The 22,114-nt window shown below is 38.9% G+C and overlaps 2 protein-coding genes across 10 annotated transcripts in view; one reads left to right on the top strand and one right to left on the bottom strand.

The window, feature by feature from the left end:
- Positions 1–12,892, bottom strand: part of LOC118923724 (S-adenosyl-L-methionine-dependent tRNA 4-demethylwyosine synthase TYW1) — a 312,259-nt gene extending 299,367 nt beyond the window's left edge. For 6 of the 8 annotated variants that reach the window (XM_036907895.2, XM_057487213.1, XM_057487212.1 and 3 more), the window contains exons 1-5: positions 12,650–12,892; positions 11,263–11,393; positions 10,501–10,635; positions 5,629–5,730; positions 4,150–4,344 (exon numbers count right to left, since the gene is read on the bottom strand). In XM_036907895.2, the coding sequence (XP_036763790.2) occupies positions 4,150–4,344; positions 5,629–5,730; positions 10,501–10,635; positions 11,263–11,393; positions 12,650–12,653 (567 nt within the window). In that variant the 5' untranslated portion in view covers positions 12,654–12,892. The remainder of the gene's footprint in view (positions 1–4,149; positions 4,345–5,628; positions 5,731–10,500; positions 10,636–11,262; positions 11,394–12,649) is intronic. The other 2 variants (XM_036907896.2, XM_036907897.2) reach the window with 1 other exon arrangement.
- Positions 12,893–13,714: 822 nt separating this feature from the next.
- On the top strand, positions 13,715–20,379 carry SBDS (SBDS ribosome maturation factor). 2 transcript variants are annotated; one of them, XM_057487210.1, is made up of 6 exons: positions 13,715–14,025; positions 14,687–14,816; positions 15,308–15,508; positions 16,791–16,955; positions 18,155–18,304; positions 20,177–20,379. In XM_057487210.1, exons 1-5 carry the CDS (start codon positions 13,898–13,900, stop codon positions 18,281–18,283), a joined length of 753 nt encoding a protein of 250 aa, XP_057343193.1. In that variant the 5' UTR covers positions 13,715–13,897; the 3' UTR covers positions 18,284–18,304; positions 20,177–20,379. The 2 variants fall into 2 exon arrangements, with proteins under 2 accessions (XP_057343193.1, XP_057343192.1); XM_057487209.1 differs by having other exon boundaries at positions 18,155–20,379.
- Positions 20,380–22,114: the final 1,735 nt, after the last annotated feature.

Here is a 22,114-nt window from a genome sequence, read left to right as displayed (position 1 = left end):
AAGACCCCGAATAGCCAAAGCAATCCTGAGAAAGAAGAATAAAGTAGGGGGGATCTCACTCCCCAACTTCAAGCTCTACTATAAAGCCATAGTAATCAAGACAATTTGGTACTGGCACAAGAGCAGAGCCACAGATCAATGGAACAGACTAGAGAATCCAGACATTAACCCAGACATATATGGTCAATTAATATTTGATAAAGGAGCCATGGACATACAATGGCGAAATGACAGTCTCTTCAACAGGTGGTGCTGGCAAAACTGGACAGCTACATGTAGGAGAATGAAACTGGACCATTGTCTAACCCCATATACAAAAGTAAACTCAAAATGGATCAAAGACCTGAATGTAAGCCATGAAACCATTAAACTCTTGGAAGAAAACATAGGCGAAAACCTCTTAGACATAAACATGAGTGACCTCTTCTTGAACATATCTCCCCGGGCAAGGAAAACAACAGCAAAAATGAGTAAGTGGGACTATATTAAGCTGAAAAGCTTCTGTACAGCAAAAGACACCATCAATAGAACAAGAAGGATCCCTACAGTATGGGAGAATATATTTGAAAATGACACATCCGATAAAGGCTTGACGTCCAGAATATATAAGGAGCTCTCACACCTCAACAAACAAAAAACAAATAACCCAATTAAAAAATGGGCAGAGGAACTGAACAGACAGTTCTCCAAAAAAGAAATACAGATGGCCAACAGACACATGAAAAGATGCTCCACATCGCTAATTATCAGAGAAATGCATATTAAAACTACAATGAGGTATCACCTCACACCAGTAAGGATGGCTGCCATCCAAAAGACAAACAACAACAAATGTTGGCGAGGCTGTGGAGAAAGGGGAACCCTCCTACACTGCTGGTGGGAATGTAAGTTAGTTCAACCATTGTGGAAAGCAGTATGGAGGTACATCAAAATGCTCAAAACAGACTTACCATTTGACCCAGGAATTGCACTCCTAGGAATTTACCCTAAGAATGCAGCAATCAAGTTTGAGAAAGACAGATGCACCCCTATGTTTATCGCAGCACTATTTACAATAGTCAAGAATTGGAAGCAACCTAAATGTCCATCAATAGATGAATGGATAAAGAAGATGTGGTACATATACACAATGGAATACTACTCAGCTATAAGAAAAGGGCAAATCCAATCATTTGCAGCAACATGGATGGAGCTGGAGGGTATTATGCTCAGTGAAACAAGCCAAGCGGAGAAAGAGAAATACCAAATGATTTCACTTATCTGTGGAATATAAGAACAAAGGAAAAACTGAAGGAACAAAACAGCAGCAGAATCACAGAACTCAAGAATGGACTAACAGGTACCAAAGGGAAAGGGACTGGGGAGGATGGGTGGGTAGGGAGGGATAAGGGGGGGAGAAGTAGGGGGGTATTAAGATTAACATGCATGGGGGGGTAGGAGAAAAGGGAGGGCTGTACAACACAGAGAAGGCAAGTAGTGATTCTACAACATTTTGCTATGCTGATGGACAGTGACTGTAAAGGGGTTTATAGGGGAGACCTGGTATAGGGGAGAGCCTAGTAAACATAATATTCGTCATGTAAGTGTAGATTAGTGATAGCAAAAAAAAAAAAAAAAAGGGCAGTTCCTGTGTGGTAACCTCCAACGAGTTCTACACAAGGGTATAAAGGGCATATAAAAGTGTAGGCAAAGGGTCTGTTTGTGTTTATACAGAGGATCAAAGCCTAATTGGGCTACCCCGAAAATGAACTAAGATACGATATGAAAAAGAACTTCCAACATCTGCACTCTCTGGAAGACTCATGCCAGAAGATGATCATCAAAAAACCCCAACAAAGATCCACGCACTGCTACAGCTGTAGATGCACTCATCCCACCAGTTCCTGGACTTGCCGTGGGAATGAGGAAGGAGATATCTAAGCTGGCCTGTGCATACAGTAAAACAACAAAATTGGACTGGATCTATACTGTTGGAACTCAATCAAGAATTTGGAGAAGTACAAATTGTAGCGCTCCAAAGTCTTACAACTAAAAACTATTTACTGTTAAAAGAACATATGGCATGTGAACAGTCCCCAGGAATGGGTTGTTTTAATTTGTCTGATTTCTCTCAGACTGTTCTAGTTCAGTTGGACAATATCCACCATATCATAGATAAGTTTTCACAAATGCCTAAGGTGCCTAACTGGTTTTCTTGGTTTCACTGCAGATGGCTGGTAATTACAGATATGCTTTGGTTATGTAACTATACTCCTATTATGTTAATGTGTGTGTGCAATTTAAGTAGTAGCTTAAAACCTATACATGCTGAAGTTACTCTACAAGAAGATATATCAAAGAAATAATCAATCTTCCCATGTTTTCTTCCGCCTGCTACTTCTATAGCTTTTCTTCTTCCTTCCTAATTACAACCCTTAAATAGAATTCGTGCCTCATATCAAATTTACCGAGTATCATAATTCTTCCAAGTGGTAAAGATACCTCAAGACAAATGCTGGGCATAGAAGCCACAGGGCATAAATATGCAAAGAAGTAAAAAGCTAACTTTTTCAAACAATAAGGCTTCTCTCTCACTTACCAACTTCACATTTCCCTGTATGGCCCCGGAAGATGACTGGTTAGCCAGAGACGGGTAAGATTCCTCAAGGGAGGAACAACCTAAGACAGGCACAGTCGCAGGGGGGCCATCAGGTGAGAAATTGGGGATCAACAGAGGTGAGGCTTAGAACCTCACCCCCCCGTTCTGAGAGAAATCTTTGCATACGTGGATGTTTTATTGCCCTGGTCTAGCTTGGATTAACACATAGTCTACAGGCACACACCTGATCATCTACATGTGCTCTCTTACAACACTAAACTATGTTTTCTACCTTTATCTTGTATCTACCTACCACTTCAGCATTTTATTAAAAATAATAATAATAAAGAGAGAAATGTGGTATCCACATATAAATCAAGTATAAAAACCAAATGAGTATTCATATTTGAACTGACTGTTTATAGTTCATAATGCATGAGCAAAACCGAAAGTTTCTGTGATGACTGCCCTTGTACTGTTCACTATGTAACTTATTCATTATGTAAGAATTTGTTCTACATGTAAGAACTTGTTTGTTATGCCTCAGAAGATTGGAGACTGACAAAAATTAGGCTTGGGGTGGAATAATGATTGTGCATTGAGAATTGACTCCCCTATACAGAATTTTATTGTCGTTAACAACCATTTGATCAATAAATATGAGAGATGCCCTCACAAAAAAAAAAAAAAAAAAAAAAAAATAAGGACAGACTTCCAATGGTAAAATAAATAAGTAACCGGGATGTAATGTATAGCATAAGGAATATAGTCAAGATATTGTAACAGCCTGGTAGGGTGATAGCTGGAACCTAGAATTATGTATATAAATGTTCTACCACTGTGTTGTACACTTGAAACTCATGTAATGTAATACTGTGTGTCAACTACCCTTCAATAAAAAATAATTATTAAAAAAAAAAAAAAAAAAAAAAAAAGAAAAAAACAGATCCTACCATTTGCATGGAGCTAGAGGGCATTATGCTCAGTGAAATAAGCCAGGCGGAGAAAGACAAGTATCAAATGATTTCACTCATATGTGGAGTATAAGAACAAAGAAAAACTGAAGGAACAAAACAGTAGCAGAATCACAGAACCCAAGAATGGACTAACAGTTACCAAAGGGAAAGGGACTGGGCAGGTGGGGTGGGAAGGGAGGGATAAGGGCAGGAAAAAGAAAGGGGGCCTTACAATTAGCATGTATAATGTGGGGGGGGCATTGGGAGGAATGTGCAACACAGAGAAGACAAGTAGTGAGTCTACAGCATCTTACTATGTTGATGGACAGTGACTGTAATGGGGTTTGCGGGGGGAACTTGGTGAAGGAGGGAGCCTAGTAACCACAATGTTCTTCATGTAACTGTAGATTAATGATAATAAATTGAATTTTTTAAAAAAGTTACTGAGAGCCTACTATGCTCCAAGCTTGGATATATACATACAGTAATTTCCAGTTATAGAATAACACAAAACGTTTGTTAAGTATGTGGCTAATTTCACAATGAATTTTGTTAATTTTTCTTATTAAAAGAGAATTTATCCCTATAATTCAATAGGGAGTACTTTGTACTTACCTTATTGAAGTGTCTCCCATAGGTAGAATTTCCCAGGCCAAACACCACATATCTCATACCCTTCAGGTAAGTTTTGCCAAACCGAAAATCACTGGCTGCTTCCTTTAACCATTTGCAGAACCACTCTGCACTCTCAGTTGGTCGACCATCAGTATATGTAGCAATGAGGAAAGCACAAACATTTTTACCAGTAACCTAGCCAAAAAAGTAATTATTTCAGAAGAATATTCAAGATATGTTATCTTAATGAAAAAATCCTTTTTAAAATGCTGACATTCATATCATACCAATCTCTACGGACAGAGGGTGCTTTCAGAAACATTATTCATTTTCAAAAATGAAAGAAAACACAGCAAGGACACACAACCTTGCCCAGGGCAGAAAACCCAATCCCTCGCTCCTGCCAATTTACTTCTGGTGCCCTACATATAAGCACCATATACTCCATTCCAATTCTCAGAGTATAAATTCCTATCATCTTCAATTATCATATTGAAAACAAAATTCAGTCAGAAAGATCTCTAAAAGATCACCTGAAAAATTATATCAGTAAAGTTTTTTAAATATCAAACAACATGTGACACCATCATTTACATGGACAAACAAAATACACCTTCAGTCTTTGGTCCTGCTGGCCACAGTCTTTCCTCTGCTAGAATGTATCAACAGTTCCAAGTCATGAGGTAAGTGATAAGTAATCCCTTACTAATAATTAAGTATCCAAGTTTGTTAATCATTTTTCACAAATAATTTAGTGCAGAGCCAAACTCACTCATTTGCACTCCAAAGTTTCTTGGGAGAAAGAAATGGACAGTTACAGATAGAAGTTTCCACTAAGAAGGGGCTGACAAACTACTGGCTACAGTCCAGTCCAGCTCACTGCCTGTTTTTTTTTAATGAAGTTTTATTGGAACACAGCCCCATTCATTCATTTATACACTGTCTATGACTGTTTTGTGCCTCAAAGGCAGAAATGAGTAGCTACATCAAACTGCAGATATTTACTATCTGGCTGGCTTTATGGAAAAAGTTCATCAACCCATGTTCTAAGTGCATCTCCCACACTGGGAGTACTTGTAAAAACAGAGTCTAACTTCAAAACCTATATATCTGCTACCCAAGTAGCTCCTAACCTTTCAGTAAGTTTACACATGGTTCACATGCCTGGCACATTGCCATCAATAACCATCCCTTGATGAGACTCAAAGCAGGATCGAAGAAGGAACTTCAAACCACCCAAGCTTTCCCACCCTTACTTCTCCCCCAGAGTCTACACACCAGAAGACCAGGCCCAACATCACTTCAGAATCAGTAATCCACACCACACATTCAACACCTCTGATTGACACGGATAACCCAACAAACAGAAATCCCTTAGCATGAAAATTAAATTTATTCTGAAGATTCTATTTATTCCAGAACACAGGTCAATTAAATTTGAGAGTTTTGATCGAAGAAAAAAATATGACAATTACCAACCTCTTCTACTAGATGATCATCTGGATCATATTCTTTCAGATTAATAATTTCCACAGACAGATCGAGGTAGGAAACTGCTTCAGCAAGAATTGTTGCAAATCCCTAAGAAAAAAAAAAATCAGACTTCTTCAATAAGCTAAATAAGCAGAATACATCTTCACTTACCCCTGGTGTCAAAGGAGTAAAGCATTTATTATGAAAAAAACTTTTCCGGTGACTGACATTTATCATCATATTTTCATATCATCATTTATATTCCAGTTGTTTTCTCCCACTATAATAAACATAGACATACACAAAGAAATACTGAAGAGGGAACAGAACAGGAAATACGAGAAATGCTAACACATTTCTGGAAGACAGAAGTAGCTTAACAAAATTGGAGAAACAGGGGTGAACCCCAGTTAGACCTTGGGCTAAGAGTCAGCAACCACAACCAAAATGAGAAAGAACCATAGAGTAGAAAGGGGTTAATGAGCTGACACTCTGTATATATGACATGTACACAGAACCTACAGAACATTTACCACTGACCACCAGGGAAAACAGCTGCTAGCTCTTCTCCAAGAAAAATGAAACAAATGTCTGGAGAAAGCTAAACCTTCTAGCGAGATATTGGCATCCCAGGAAAACCCCTTCCTCTTTCTGCTTAATAGCCTTACACCTGCCAGGACTAAAGCCAAGCCTATCAAACATCTATTATACATTTACTGGGCATCAACCAAGCTCTTCTTAGTTCTGGGCAATGTTACACAACAGTGAACAAGACACTTAGTCTCTGCCCTCAAGGAATTTATGTTCTAATGGGCAGAACGAAAATAAACATAGAAATGAGAAAATACAAAATATAGCAGATGGTAATTACAGGTAATTACAGGTATAGAGGAAAATAAGTCAGATGGGGGTAAGAATGCTGTACTGAAGGTAAGGAGACAGTTGTAGTTTTATTAAGGGAGGGTCAGGGCCAGTGTGTATAATGAAAAGTAAATATTTGGTCTTTGTCCCTAGGTGCTGGCACAGAGCTCCTAAATCCCTGGGATCTTACTTTCTTTGGTACACTAATGAAATGACCCATGGAGAGGTTGGACCCTAGGTAGCTTCTGGATGGGGGCTCGTCACGAACTTTCAGCACCCTCTCTCCCTGTGAGTTCAGTCATCAATAGCCAATGACTTAATCAATTGTGCCTACATATGAAACCTCCATTAAAACCCCTAAATGACAGGCTTCAGGGAGCTTCTGGTTGGTGCACACACTGATATGCTGAGGAGATGGCACTTCCGAAGAGGGCATGGAAGCTCTGAGCCACCCCTCCCTACCGTACCTTGCCCTACACAGGTCTTCAATATGTGTGTTTCTGTACTATAATCTTTATAATAAACCAATAAACATAAAGCTATTTCTTGAGTTCTGTGAATCATTTTAGGAAATTATCAAACCTAAGGAGGGGATTATGGTCTCAAATTTATAGCTGGTCAGTCACAAGTATGGGTGGACGCTGGGACTTGTGACTGGTGTCTCAAGTGGGTAGTCCTGCAGACTGAGCCCTCACGCCTGTGGAGTCTGATCAAAGTCAGTGTCAGAACTGGAGAATCAATATAGAAAAATGAGTATTTGGGGTCAGAAAACAGTGCAACAGGCCTCAAAGATAAAGACTTGAGCCTGAAGGAAATGAGAGAGTAAGCCATGAGCCTATCCCCATAGAAGAACATGTAAGTGAAGGCCGCCCACTGGAGGAGGTGGCTTGGCAAGGCAGCTAATAAGACTTGTGAAGTGGGGACCAAAGACACTAGGCAAGAGATAGAATAGAGAACCAGATGCAGGGGCCACTGCAAAGACTTTGTCATTTACTCTAAGTGAATGGAGGGGTCAATTGCTGCATTTTAAGCTGAGGGAAACACTTAAGTTTTCAAAGTCTCTGTGTTTGCTGGATCGATAGAACACTGAAGTAGGCAGAGGGGCTGAGCAGCTGAATGAAGGAGGCCAACAATGAGATGACCACAGTAACCCTCCCAAAATTTGAGGGAGGCCTGCCAGGGAGGTGGGGCAGGAAGGGTGGTGAGAAGTGACTGGAACCTGGATCTATTTTGAAAGCAGAACAAACAGGATTTGCTGACAGACTGGATGTGGGTAGTAAGAAAAAGAAAAGTTGAAGGGTTTATTTGAACTAGGCAACTGGAAGAATGAAGTTGCCATGTACTAAAATGGCAATGATTATAAGTGGCAGGTCTCAACAGAAAACTGGGAGTTCAGTTTTCAGCACAATTTTGAGATGCCTACCAGACATCCACATGAAAATCTAAGATAGGCAACTGGCTATGAGTCTGGAGGTGAGGGTAAAAGTTGTGATCAGAACACAAATTTAGAGGCCATCATCTAATACAGGGATCAGCAAACTAAGGCCCCCAGATCAAATCTGGCCCTCTATTTATTTTTGAGAGTAAAGCTTACTGGCACAGTCATGCCTATTTATTTACATACTGTCTATGGCTGCTTCCACGCTACAGCACAGAGTTGACTAGTTGCAACAAAGTTCATATGGCTTGTAAAACCTAAAAAATACACATAAAGTAAAATATCTAGCCCTTCACAGAAGACCTTTGCCAAATTCTACCTAATAGAATTTTTTTTCTATCAAGAAGTTGAAGAAAAATCAGCAATGATAGTGAGGAAGACAGCCTCAGCAAGAAAGCAGAACCTAGAGAACTATCCCAAAAGTTCAACAAAGTATTTCAAGAATAAAGGAGTGCTCATGCAGCCAACAGGCCATATAAGATGAAGACAGAATTAATTAGCAACATGGAAGTCACTGGGAGGATGTTAGGGCATGCAAGCCTAATTGGAGTGGTTCAAGAAAAACAGAAGTAGAGAAATTGGAGATAACAGCACAGTTTTACTATTAAAACACCTGAGGTGGTAGTTAAGAGGGAGATGTGGGGCCAAGAGGTCACACAGCAAGCCCCAACCCACCCTGCCTAGAGCATCCAGTGAGAATTTATAGAGAGAACAAATCTATTCACACAGTAAGAGAAAATTCACACCAGCTACCCCATTATCTGTCCTAAATATGAACAGAAAACCACGGACCATCAAAAACGTGTTGAGAACAAGCAGCAGGAAAGAGAAAAACCAGCAGCAGAAAAACTGAGAATGCAGATAAATTAGGGAACAAGAATTAAGATATATTCTCAAGTTATGAATAGAATATTATAAAAATTGAGCAAAATTGTATATTGGCAGTTAAAAACATAACAGCTAAAATAAAACATTCGAAAAAAGATTTAGATTTGACATCCAAAACCCAGCATGGAAAGGAAAAGTTACAAAAAGTACAATGAAAAGATTTGCAACAAAGAAGACCATTTAAAAGGGTCCACATTCCAGCTACCAGGAGTCCCAGAAAGAACATAGAAAACAGAAGGGAAAAATTTTATTCAAGAAATATTAGCAGAATTACTGCACACACACCTTGAAAAAAAAGAGCCCAAGTGTCCAGCACAGTGGATGAAAAAATTCAACCTACACACTGTCTCACAAAAGTCCCAGACATCAAGGACAAAGAAATTATCCTAAAAGCTTTAAGAACAAAAATATCAAGTCATCTACAAAGGAATAAGGGGAACTAGACTGCTCATCAGCAATACTGCCTCCTAGAAGACAGTGAAGTGCTGCCTTCAAAGTTGTAAGGACAAATTTTTATACCTAATCTTCTATACCGAGCCAAATACAAATCAATCAAAGTGAAAGAACAAAGAAATTGAGATGGCATAGCTTTAAGGAAAGCCACCTAACCCCATCAGCTACCATATAGGCAACAACAGTAAGTAAGCCACTGGTATTTGAGGAATGTTTGTGTTAACTAACATAAGGTGCCAATACTTGTATGTGACATTGCCAAATCTAGAAACACAACATCAGCAGGTTAAATAACCATCAGAGAAACTAAAAATATAAATAGTTAGAAGAGAGGTTCCTGGAGAGTACATTTCATTGTGAACCCTTATACACCTGGATTTGCTACAATATGCCAAGAATTAAGATAATCTTTAAAAAAATTTTACAAACACACATAAAAAGAGGCTATGAATGAGATCTTTGATGAGTAACATTAAAGAACTGTTCTGGCTACTCAGATGCCTTTTTTATATTTCTTCCAGTTTCCCTGTTGCTTAAGGTTCAACTTTAATAAGTAACCTACTATGATGTGGAGCAAAGTACCTATACTCAAGTACTAAACACTGAAAAGCGTTATTCTAAAAAATATCCACAAGAGGGCAGTAGAACTCTCTTTAGTCTACACCAAAATAACGGATATCACGTTTTTTAATTCATTTCCATGTTAGCCTTAGAATCTTTTCCTAGAAAGCACTATATAGTTGTGACCTTCATAACAAAGAAGCAGACAACATCTAAGTACAATTAAAGGATGGAAAGTATCTTTCACCTATGTATCTATAGTGGAACCTACTTTTAACACAAATAGAAATCAAAATACATTTCATTAAAGAGTGTATGAACTTATGAAAGTCAGGGTCCACACTGGACACTACTGTTGCCATTGTCCTTTCACTATTCCCTACTTCCATGGCCACTGGCATCAGTAATGGTCCTCTCCATCCTGCTAAGGCAGAAGCAAGCTTCAGAACACAGACCCCTCATGACAGTGTCCAGCAGACACCACCCATCAGCTGGAATTGGGCACAAGAGATAAAAGCCACCCACCATACCAGCAAGGAAAAATGTGCTGGAAAAAGGAGAAAAGATGATAAAAGAAGATCAGAAAACCAATTTCGTTCACTGCCAAAGGATGCTTTTCAGGGATTTTTTTTTTTTAATCACGAAACCCAAGGAAAAGTACCATATAAAGTTCTTACCTTTGCTGTACCAGTCTGGGTTCCATAGAAAATCTTCACTCCAGACACAAATTCCTTATTTTGAAGAGAGATATAACCATTTGTCATCAAATTCTGAGTTGCTTTTGGAACAGTTTTCTCCTTTGACTTCTTGTCCTTGAAAAACAATTACACAAAATCCATCAAGTTCAAATTTTCCCCCAACTTTGACAGGGATGAAAATTAGCACAGATACTGGCTCATCTTATTATTCTCTTAATCTTTCTGGTATATTCCTCAAATATTAACCCCTTGGTATAATTAGGTCCTTTAATGGCAAGACCCACCTTTCTTAAAACTATAATGATTCTCATGCCCTACAGGATAAAACTATACATACTTTCATCTGTAATGTGTTTTTAGTGGAATAACAGTAGTAACTTATTTTCTGATCCAAAATTCATGGAAAGAAAAGAGAAAACTACTACCCTTTAAAAGTGCTAAATAGATTTGTTTGTTTTTTTTACAAAAGTTTAATTTTCATTACAAAATCTTCAAGTATCTTAAGAATGAGACATCCGCAGCCCATCAAAGCAAAAGCTTAGTCCATAATAACTTAGTCTCTAAAAACTGAAAATAAGTTGTCTTAGGTATTAAAAAACGACTATAGACAAAACATAAAAATGACTTAAAGTTCCTTTCAGATTTTCTGTATTTTTTTTGAAAGGCTTAGAAAATCTGCATTCTAAGTTCTCTATGACTCTGATGTCTTAGTGCTCTCCCATAAAAAATAACTCCACTCACCTGCTTCCTGATGACAATCTGGAAACAAATCCAAAGGCTAATGCCAAAGGCAAAGCTTAAATATATATAAAACCTGTTTATCCATAATGATATTAAAGGTGAAGAGAAGTCCCATGTATCCAAAGAAGGATCTAAATTTAAAATGATACACATATATATATTTTATTTAAAGCTACATTTTATTTTATTAAAGTTAAATAAAACTAATCTCATATTCAACAACCTGGCTAAAAAATCTATAAAAATCAACTCTAATAAAAAATAATACACTACAGGCACACCTCAGAGATACTGGAGGCTCAGTTCCAGACCACCACAATAAGGTGAGTATCAAAATAAAATGAGTCAAATTAATTTTCTGGTTTCCTAGTGCATATAAGAGTTATGTTTACACTACAGTGTAGTCTGTACTGTTCAACAGCATTATGTCTATAAACAAATGCACATACCTTAATTAAAAAATACTTTATTACTAAAAAATGCTAACCATCACCTGAACTTTTAGCAAGTCGTAATCACTGATCACAGACCACCATTACACAATAATGAAAAAGTCTGAAATACTGCAAGAATTACCAAAATGTGACAGAGACACAAAGTGAGCGATTACTGTTGGAAAAACGGCCCCAACAGACTTACTCTGTGCAGGGTTGCCACAAATCTTCAATTTGTAAAAAATACAGAATCTGCAAAGCGCAATAAAGTGCAGCTCAATAAAACGAGGTATACCTGTCTGTGCTAACCTGATAAAAATTACCAGAATGATAATGGTAACTCAAAAAAAAAAAAAAAAGAACATAGACTTGTACCTTCATTGAATATAGACACTATGTGGAATTTTTTAAATTTTGCTTTGCGTGCTTGCGCTTAAGAAAAGCTTTAAAAGGTACTAAAAGTACTCCCTTTTTTCTAATTTTACATTTAAAGACCCACGGCTACTTGTAAAGGGTTTTCAAATAACTGACCTCACGCCCCATTTTTCGGAGCGAGGTATGGATGGACCCGGCCTCAACTGTTGAACTCGGCGGGGGGCGGTGCAATTTCAAAAAGCAAAGCCTAAACTTTGTGGCTTTACAGATGCTGACGCAACCTGGAAAGGACCAAAAGTCCTCAGCACACGTGCGTAAGGCGCGGGAAGAGGGGGATTGGTTTCTCTGCCTTTACTTGAGGTTACAAGCATTGTTCCTACTAAACTAACCCACTAGCCTCAAAAGGAAAAGCCAGGTAAACGCAGAGATCAGTCCTCCCTTGCTCCCAACGGCGCCGGCCTCGGGCTGACAAGCACAACACTGAAGAAGGGGCCCCGGACGCCACTTCCCCAGGAGAGGGTTTCAGAAAAACGGTTTCTCCCTCCCGCCCCACCGGCCGTGCCCTCCGGGGCCCTTACCCATTCTCCTCAGAGCCCGGCCCGAGGCCCGCGAGACTAGCACCACAAACCCGATAAGCCTGGCGGCCGGCGCGGGGACCGCCAGCACCACCAGCTCGAAGCATGAACTTATTGCCCGAGCTCGGGAAGCTGCGGCCGCCACAACCACTCGTCGGCCCCTCAGGAATCTCGGGCAGTGAAGGAGTAGGTTGAGAGGGCAGAACGTGCAGACCACGCCCAGGAGGACGCTACGGTCCGCGTCGAGCTGGGATTGGCTCAGAGAGGGAAGGGGCGGGACCAGAGGAAGCACCGCCCAGGGCTCCGGGAGGGGGATCTGGAGGCCCAAGGACCTTGGAGTAGCGGGCAGAGGTAGTAGGCGCGAGTCGGGAGAGAAGCAAAGTCAAGGCTGGAGTGGCATGGAGGGAAAGGAGCGGGACGTTAAAAGAAATTAAGAGCGTCGTGGACCAAATGCAATCTGAGGGATCCCAGTTGAAACACTGGCTGTAAAAAGGCATTATTTATGGAAAATTTGATAATGGACTGGCTATTAGATATGTAAGGAAACATGGCTAATCTTGTTAGGTGTATCTGTTAAGAGTATTGACTGAAGTATTTAAAGCTTTTTTAAACTGTGTAATGAAAATGCATGGAGATTTACACCGGTTTGTGCATTTTATTGTATGTACCTCAATTTTAAAAATTTTATGCTTTGTTTTAAAATATCCAACAAAAAAAGGGAGAATGAAACAAGGGCAAAATGTTGATAATTGTTAAATTGGGATGATGGGGACAGAGGGATTCATTACACATTTTTCTCTAGGTATTTTATGTTACAATTTTTCCGTAATAAGAGATGAAGGTAGGTGTGGCCCTGAACTCCGCGGAACTCTGAGGTGCCGGGGCTGAGTTTACACCCGGTCACTAAACACCAGGTTCACCAACTAGCTTTCTTTACATCATCGGCTAAAGTAAATTACGTCAAAGAAGAGCGCCTTCCAGGTAGGGAGCGGAACGATGTCGTAAAAGCCGCAATGCGCAAGGTCACTTTTCCTCGTCCGGTTTCCGCAACACCAGACGCCTGCGCAATAAGGCAACTGGGTGTACTCTTTTGAGGGGCGGCTCCGCTGAGATAGTCGCGTCACCGCGCCCTCTGCGAACATTACAAGGCCATACGCCGCCGGTTGTTACAGCAAGGCGCTGGGTGGCCCCTCAGGCCTGCGGCGTGGGTCTGCCTAAGTTTGCCAGACCCAAAGTCTGTGAGCAGCCGCTATGTCGATCTTCACTCCCACCAATCAGATCCGCTTAACCAATGTGGCGGTGGTACGGATGAAGCGCTCCGGGAAGCGCTTTGAAATCGCCTGCTACAAAAACAAGGTCGTTGGCTGGCGGAGCGGCGTGTGAGTGACCCTCTTCCTCCAGTCCCTGGCCGGAGCTCCCTCCGAGGCGGCCTCCCCCTAGCGTTGAATAAATGAGACTAGCTGGGGTCTTGTCAGGGAAGAAATTGTAATATTTATTCCTGCTGTGAACGTTAAGTCACTGCCCTTCCTGAGCCTAGCGCCTGAACCAAGGGTTCCTTTGCTGTTCGGTTGGTGTGGTTTGGATTGTTGGCTTTGGGTTTGTTTTGGTTTTGTTGGTGTCATAAGAGCCTCAGCCAAGAAAACCCTATGGGTATGGTCCTGTTTTAGAATAATGTTAGTCTTGGGCCTCGTCTTCCACATACTTACGTAGTTACAGCACATCAGATGACACCGACCTCCGCCCTGTAGCTTCCCCTCTAGTGCGTAGCGTTTACGCTGCTGCCATCTAGGGATCGGTGTTCCGCTGCAGCAGCCCGCCCGTCACCGCCCATTATGTGACACGCACTCCCACGACGTTTTTCTCCGATAAGTAAATGGGACTACGAATGCGGTTCTGAGTTTTGAAAATGTTCCCTCAACACTAAGAGTCATTTAGGAGTATTTGTCGTTCCTTGCTATTTATAATCGTTGCTTTCTTGTATTTAAATGTCAGTCTCGAAGTTTCAAGTGTATTCACTTAGGACTTTTATTCCATCACAAGGGAAAAAGATCTTGACGAAGTTCTACAGACCCACTCAGTGTTTGTAAATGTTTCTAAAGGTCAGGTTGCGAAGAAGGAAGATCTGATCAGTGCATTTGGAACAGATGATCAGACTGAAATTTGTAAACAGGTGGGTTCTAACAGATGCAGCATAACTGACGATAACATCTGTTTGTAGTATAAGTACTTAAACATACGTTGAATTTTATTGTTGTTTTTTTTTTTGGAAGAGCTACCATACAATAATGTGATCCACACAGCATCACTTTAAATAATTCAGGACATTGCCAAATCCTCCAGAAATTAAGTTTTCTACTCAATTGCCTTATTTTGGCCATTTATATATTTTTAGGGTATGCACCTAAAAACAGAATTTTTTTTTCAGGTATTTCATCATTTACACCATTTGTTAGAATCCCTTTCTCAATCCCCACCTAAATAAGTGAGATTTTGGAGCACAAAATAACCCAGTGCATCCTTTAGGCAGAGCTCAAATCATTACCTACATATCAGTTGGAATAAAATTTAATTTTCTCCTCAGTTTTTTTATTGTGGCTAGTTAATAATAATAATAGTGTATAATAAAGACATTGCTTCCTTAAATTTGTTGGGGTTTTTTAGATTTTGACTAAAGGAGAGGTTCAAGTATCAGATAAAGAACGGCACACACAGCTGGAACAGATGTTTAGGGACATCGCAACTATTGTAGCTGACAAATGTGTGAACCCTGAAACAAAGAGACCATACACTGTTATCCTTATCGAGAGAGCCATGAAGGACATCCACTATTCAGTCAAAACCAACAAGAGTTCAAAACAGCAGGTGAGTAGTTTTTGGCATCATCAAAAAGTGTCCATGAAAATCAGTTTTCTCTGAAGAAAACATTAAAGTCAGTAATAACAAAATGATACTCCTTGGAAGCAAATGTGTGGGAAGTTTTGGGGAGGGGAAGGGAAGATATAAAGAGAAGTAATGGAATTTTTTTGACTAAACACAGGTACACCAGGGCTCTCAGCTTCCTATCCAAATCAAGCCTTTAAACACAGATTTCTAAATAGTCACTTTAACTGCATTTCAGATTTTTTTAGTAACCCTTTTAAAGTATACAATTCAATTTATATTGACAATTTTTGCAGCCTCGCCTACCTTAAGAACATTTTCATAACCCCAAAAAGTATTCCATGCCCATTAGCACAACTCATTCTCACCTCTCATAAGTATTTGACAACCACAAATTTACTTTTTGCTTCTTTGGACTTGCCTATTCTGGACATTTCATATAAATGAATCCTACACTATGTGGCCCTTTGAAGGTTCATCCATGTTGTGACCTGTACTTCATTCATCTTTAGGACTGAATAATATCCCATTGTATGGACATACCACATTTGTTGATTCATTCATCAGGTGATGGACATCTGTGTTTCCACTCTTTAGCTATTATGCATAATGCTGCACTGAAATTCATTAGAGTTCTTGTGTGGGCATAAGTTTCCATTTCTCTATATCCAAGAACAGAATATGGTAACTGTATTTAACCTTTTGAGTAACTGCCAAACCATTTTCCAAAATAAATGCACCATTTACATTCCCAAAGTGTACAGGGTTTCAGTTTCTCCACATCTTCAACAGTATTTGTTGCCTTTTTTTTTATTATAGCCATCCTCGGGGTATCATTCTGGTTTTGATTTGCATTTCCCTAATGACTAATAATTTGAGCACATTTTCATGTGCTTATTGGCCCTTTGTCTTCCTTGGAGAAATCACTATTCAGATCCTTTGAACATTTTTTAATTATTTGTCTCTTCATTATTGAGTTGTAAGAGTTCTTTATATATTCTAGATACTGAAACTTTTCCAGTGTATGATTTGGCAATATTTTCTCCTAAGTGTTGACTTTTCGCTTTCTTGATAGTTTTCTGGAGCATGAAAGTTTTTCATCTTGAAGTCCAATTTATTTTTTTCTGTCGTTTATGTTCATGTCATGTGTGAGAAGCCACTGGCTAATTCAGTTGGATGGAAACCACCTTGTTTTGAATACCCTATGAAATACTGCAGCAGAAGGGGCAAAGAAATTACAAACATTTGGATTTTATTTTGATAGGCTTTGGAAGTGATAAAACAGTTAAAGGAGAAAATGAAGATAGAACGTGCTCACATGAGACTTCGGTTCATTCTTCCAGTGAATGAAGGGAAGAAGCTGAAAGAAAAGCTCAAGCCACTGATCAAGGTTATAGAAAGTGAAGACTACGATCAAAAGTTAGAAATTGTAAGATTAAAATGCTCTTATTTCTTTGTTTCCATGTTACCTAAATTGTTTATTCTCTAATCATAAATGTCTAACAAACATTTAGAAGGTGTAAACAATATTTCCAGAAACATCTCACCTAGAATTGGACAAAAATCTCAAGGTATAGGTAGAACTAAATTGTAGTTAGGTACTTTTTTGTTTGCTTTTTGCTTTTCAGTTAAATTTCTTTGTTTTTTAGTTATATTATTCATGATAAAATTATGTTGGTCATGCTCATCTTAGATGAAAGAATACAGTTGGCCTTTGAACAACTCAGGGTTTGGGCACCCCACCCCTGCACTTGAAAGTCCATCTATGACTTTTGACTCCCTAAAAACTTAACTCTTTAGCCTACTGTTGACCAGAAATCTTACCAATAACATAAATAGACAATTAACACCTATTTTGTAAGTTATATGTATTATATATTGTATTCTTATAATAAAGTAAAGAAAACATATTTTCAAATTGTCACAAATCTCCAAAAAATTTTACATCTATTGAAAAATCCAACATATAAATGGACCCACAAGTTCAAACCTACGTAGTTCAAGGATCCACTGTATATTTTACGGTGTGTCTTCTATTATGATGAAATTAGAAGTAAGATTAAAAGTTGGTCGGCCTCATTTACCACAGAACATTAGACATAGTATAAATTCAGCTATTTGTAAATTCATGCCTTCACACTGCAATTTCTTTAGCCAGTCAGCTCTACAGAACTGAGCATTCTACTCTGGATGTGCAACAACACATCTGACACTCTTTGAAGTTCTAGTCTTTTCAAAAGTTTACACGTGGTTTCTAAAAAGGCCTTCAAGCTTCTTTTTCCCCTTCAGATTTAGATAAAAAGATGATTTCCTTGAAGTCTAAATTTTAGTATGGAAAAGACCATAGTCTTCTAGTCCAACCATTTTGTTTTTTACAGCTGAGGAATCTGGAAAAGTGCTCAAACACAGAGGTCAATGCCTTGTCACCAGGCTGACACACATACTTCAGGGCAGAGGCTGGACGAGAACCCAGTCTGCTGCTCCATGCATTGCCTTCTCTGCTGCACTGTAGGACTGCAGTAGCTGAGATGTATGGAAAGTATTGTGTCTGTCCTAGAGGAAGTTAAAGTTGTGTTCATTCTGTTGTTGTGCTCTTCGTGTGGTAAACAGCTGTGTTAAATGTTTCAGGTGTGTCTGATTGACCCTGGCTGCTTCAGAGAAATTGATGAGCTAATAAAAAAGGAGACAAAAGGCAAAGGTTCTTTGGAAGTACTCAATTTGAAAGATGTGGAAGAAGGAGATGAGAAATTTGAATGACGTTCATCAGTCTCTTCAGATGTAAAACACTAAAGCATTTTCATTTCCCACAGTTCTGTTCTTTCTGTGATCTGCCAAGTACTTGCTCAAACTATTTGACCTTCCCGTTTTATGTTAAACATATACACAAAGACTTTCCTAAATAAGTATTATAATGTGGGAAATTAATTTCACTTTAATTTTAAAGTGGGATTTTAGGCAAAAATGAAAAATCCAAAATATAAAGTCCAGAGTTGCATTTTGTTACTGTCTCGTGCCTTTGTGACTTGCCAAGATAAAAGTTATTTGAGGCAACTCTTGTGGATAAAAAGATAAGTTTTGTGCATTATAATAAGATAAATGGGAGGATATGTCTGTATGACAAAAAGGGTTTGTGCTGAAAAATAAAACAATGTCTTATTTCCGCTTAATGAAATGTATGTATAGGAGTAACTATTGTGATCTAATATAAAGCTTCAATGATGACTTCCTGATTACCTTCAAAATAGGTACATGATGACTGTGTAAGACTTAAGTAATACTCATTGAACATGCTGCCATAACCTAGATTATTCTTGGTAAATAAAGTCATTTCTAGTTCTTAAAGTTTATATTAATGTGGCTAAAGTATGCAAGCAATAAAACCACTGTTTATTTTTATTAAACTACAGCTTGTATTTCTAGACAGCTTCCTAAACCCCCTTCTTTCTCTACTTGTTGGTAGGGTTAGCAAGTTCTTAGCAGGATTAAGTCATATGAGGGATGCTTAGAATGGGCCTGTTCTAACAAACCCCTGATAAGTCTTAATGATTTGGGATGTAATTGAATTAATTATTTTGGTATCTGAACACTTAAGTAGACAACATGCAAGTGTTTTAAAATCTACTTAATCCTCAAAAGAGATATTCTAGAATATAAATAGGTTTTCACTCAAACATAAAACTATTTTATGGTCAGAAGTTTTTAACCGAACAGGTCCTGATTGGTTTTATGAGCACATAGAATTTACTACTAATACAAATGCCCAGAAATATCCTGTTTTAAAATAACTTCAATTGAAGTTACAAGGTCAAAATTTTTCCTGTAGTGTTAGAAAAAGTACTGTTGTTTGATAACATAGGGAGACACTTTCTGTTAACACTGAAACTCAACTACTGTTCTGATAAAATCCTTAAGATGATCCCCTCCCTGTTTCTATTTTACTTTAATTGTTGTTATAAAGATGATTTAAACTTCAAGTCTTTAGGAATTATTTTAACCAATGATGTTTATAGTTTTATTTCCAGCTTAAACATTTAGTTACTAAAGCACAGTTTATGGAGCACTGAACTCTGGACTCAATTCCAGAAGCAAAGATGCAGGAACCAAAGGAGAAGCCCCATCCTAATAAGGACTAGGACAGGAGACCCAGATCTGGTCTGGCTGGCAACAAAAATAAGTACTATGAGGAGACCTAATGCCCAACCCTGAAACCTCCAGGGCCTAAGGATGAGACCTGATAGCACAGGAGGGGGCTGAGCTTTATTTCCACCTTCCTGGTGTCTTCATCCAACACAAAACTAGAGTGGAGATAAGCAAGATGGACACGAGCCCTGGCCTTGAAGTCTAAATTTTAGTATGGAAAAGAGCATAGTCTTCTAGTCCAACCATTTTGTTTTTCACAGCTGAGGAATCTGGAAAAGTGCTCAAACACAGAGGTCAATGCCTTGTCACCAGGCTGACACACATACTTCAGGGCAGAGGCTGGACGAGAACCCAGTCTGCTGCTCCATGCATTGCCTTCTCTGCTGCACTGTAGGACTGCAGTAGTTGAGATGTATGGGAAGTATTGTGTCTGTCCTAGAGGAAGTTAAAGTTGTGTTCATTCTGTTGTTGTGCTCTTCGTGTGGTAAACAGCTGTGTTAAATGTTTCAGGTGTGTCTGATTGACCCTGGCTGCTTCAGAGAAATTGATGAGCTAATAAAAAAGGAGACAAAAGGCAAAGGTTCTTTGGAAGTACTCAATTTGAAAGATGTGGAAGAAGATGAGAAATTTGAATGACGTTCATCAGTCTCTTCAGCTGTAAAACACTAAAGCATTTTCTAACAATAAAATGCAACTTCAAACTATCACAAAAATGTGTTTCAGGTTGAAAGTCATAGAAATGTTCAGTAGCTATATCTTAAGTATGAAAACAAACACTACATTACCATAAGTTTTTCTCATTATGCATCCCTTTAACTTCATAAAATGTCAAATACAGATCACATCTGAGTCATGCTTCTGAACCTATAGAAAGTAAAAAATTTACCTTATATCTCATTACTCAGTTAAAAATTTTGGTTCATGGTCATCTTCCAGGACCACTGCTATAATGGCTTATTTTAAGGGTCAATCTGTTAATTTTACATTTTCAATACAAGCTGTATTGTGTATATCTGGTCAGAATGACCAGTTTCAGAATTAACCCTCTTATTACCACAGCTCTTGCCTCTGAAGCTTCCCCTGTACCCATACACAATTACATGCTGAAGCCTATGGGACTGCATACCACTTTGAAATTCTCTCATTAGGGCTTGATTTTACCTTGCACTATGGAGAACTGTCTGGCATGTTAGGTTGTGATCTCCTCTAGAGCAGGAGATTAGCTATTTGTGTGCCCCACTGTGGTTTGGACTTAGATGTGGAATAGTCTGCAGAGTAATAACTGTGCTATCCCATTGGAGGCCCATGCCATCAGGAGTGAGAATGGGCAATGACAAGTTTGGCTAGTGACTTTTTCAAATACATCATTAAAGCTGAAACTGAATTTCTATCAGCTAAGCCAGAACTTACCACCCTTCATACTGATGAATGCCACTGGTGTGCCACTTGGTGGTGTCTGGTCTGCACAGATATCCTCAGCTCTCAGGGCACTTGTCTGCCTGCAAGAAGCCTCTCACATTTGCCCCAGGGTGTCATACTTATTTCACAGACTGATAGGGGAGATTGGATAGCATGCATTATTGTAAGCAATACCCACACATATCATATTAACCCAATACTGCTCTCAAGCCTACATCAATGATGTTCCTATGATTTTGGAAGTATCAAGGTTCCTTACTACCTTTATAGTTTTTTGTGTACCTGTTTTACATTCTTGATATTCAAGGAGTTAATTACTTGAAAATATTTATCTGCTGGTGCACAATGAAGGTGTTGTCCAATACATAGTTTTCCACAAACCATTTAGTCACTGAGATGACAAGGGCCATTGGTTTTCATCTCCACATGTTATCCATGAAGGCGCCTACAAAATCAATGTCTAAGTGTAATTTCATAGCATCAACAAGTCTTCTGAACTAATCCTGACATAACTATCAACGGATAGTCCAGCTTCTATCCAAGAATGATTTCACAGCATTCTGAGTACACACAGTTGAACTTCCCATGGCCCCTTCAAAACATCCCCAAAAGAATCAGAAGTTTCACCAAATTCCTAGTGAATCTGAAGATTCTCAGTGGGCAGAGAATGGAGGTAAATGAGTTGTGGAACTGAAGAAAGCAGAGTCATTTTCACTGCATAGAAGAGTGTATGCACTCTTGTGTAGCAAAAGATTCCTCTGTCAGTAGACTGTTGATGCCCAATTAAATTTACCTGTTCATAATACTATAATCACTGACTGTGTATGTATTAATTGTACTCATGTACCCTCTTATTGTAATTCTACAATCAATGTAAAATGGTCTTCTAGATATAGATTTCCAAACAGGTATTTTTGTGTAATAACAAAATGTATCAAGCCCTTTCTTCACACTATCGAGGTGTTTGTAGTGTAGAATGCATTCTTCCTGCTCTAAATGACCATCCAGGATATAAACACAAGAGACTTC

The sequence above is a fragment of the Manis pentadactyla genome, chromosome 10, assembly GCF_030020395.1.
Source record: "Manis pentadactyla isolate mManPen7 chromosome 10, mManPen7.hap1, whole genome shotgun sequence".
Lineage (NCBI taxonomy): Eukaryota > Metazoa > Chordata > Mammalia > Pholidota > Manidae > Manis > Manis pentadactyla.
The sequence above is the reverse complement of the archived record's forward strand: the minus strand, read 5'-3'. Positions and strand labels throughout refer to the sequence as shown.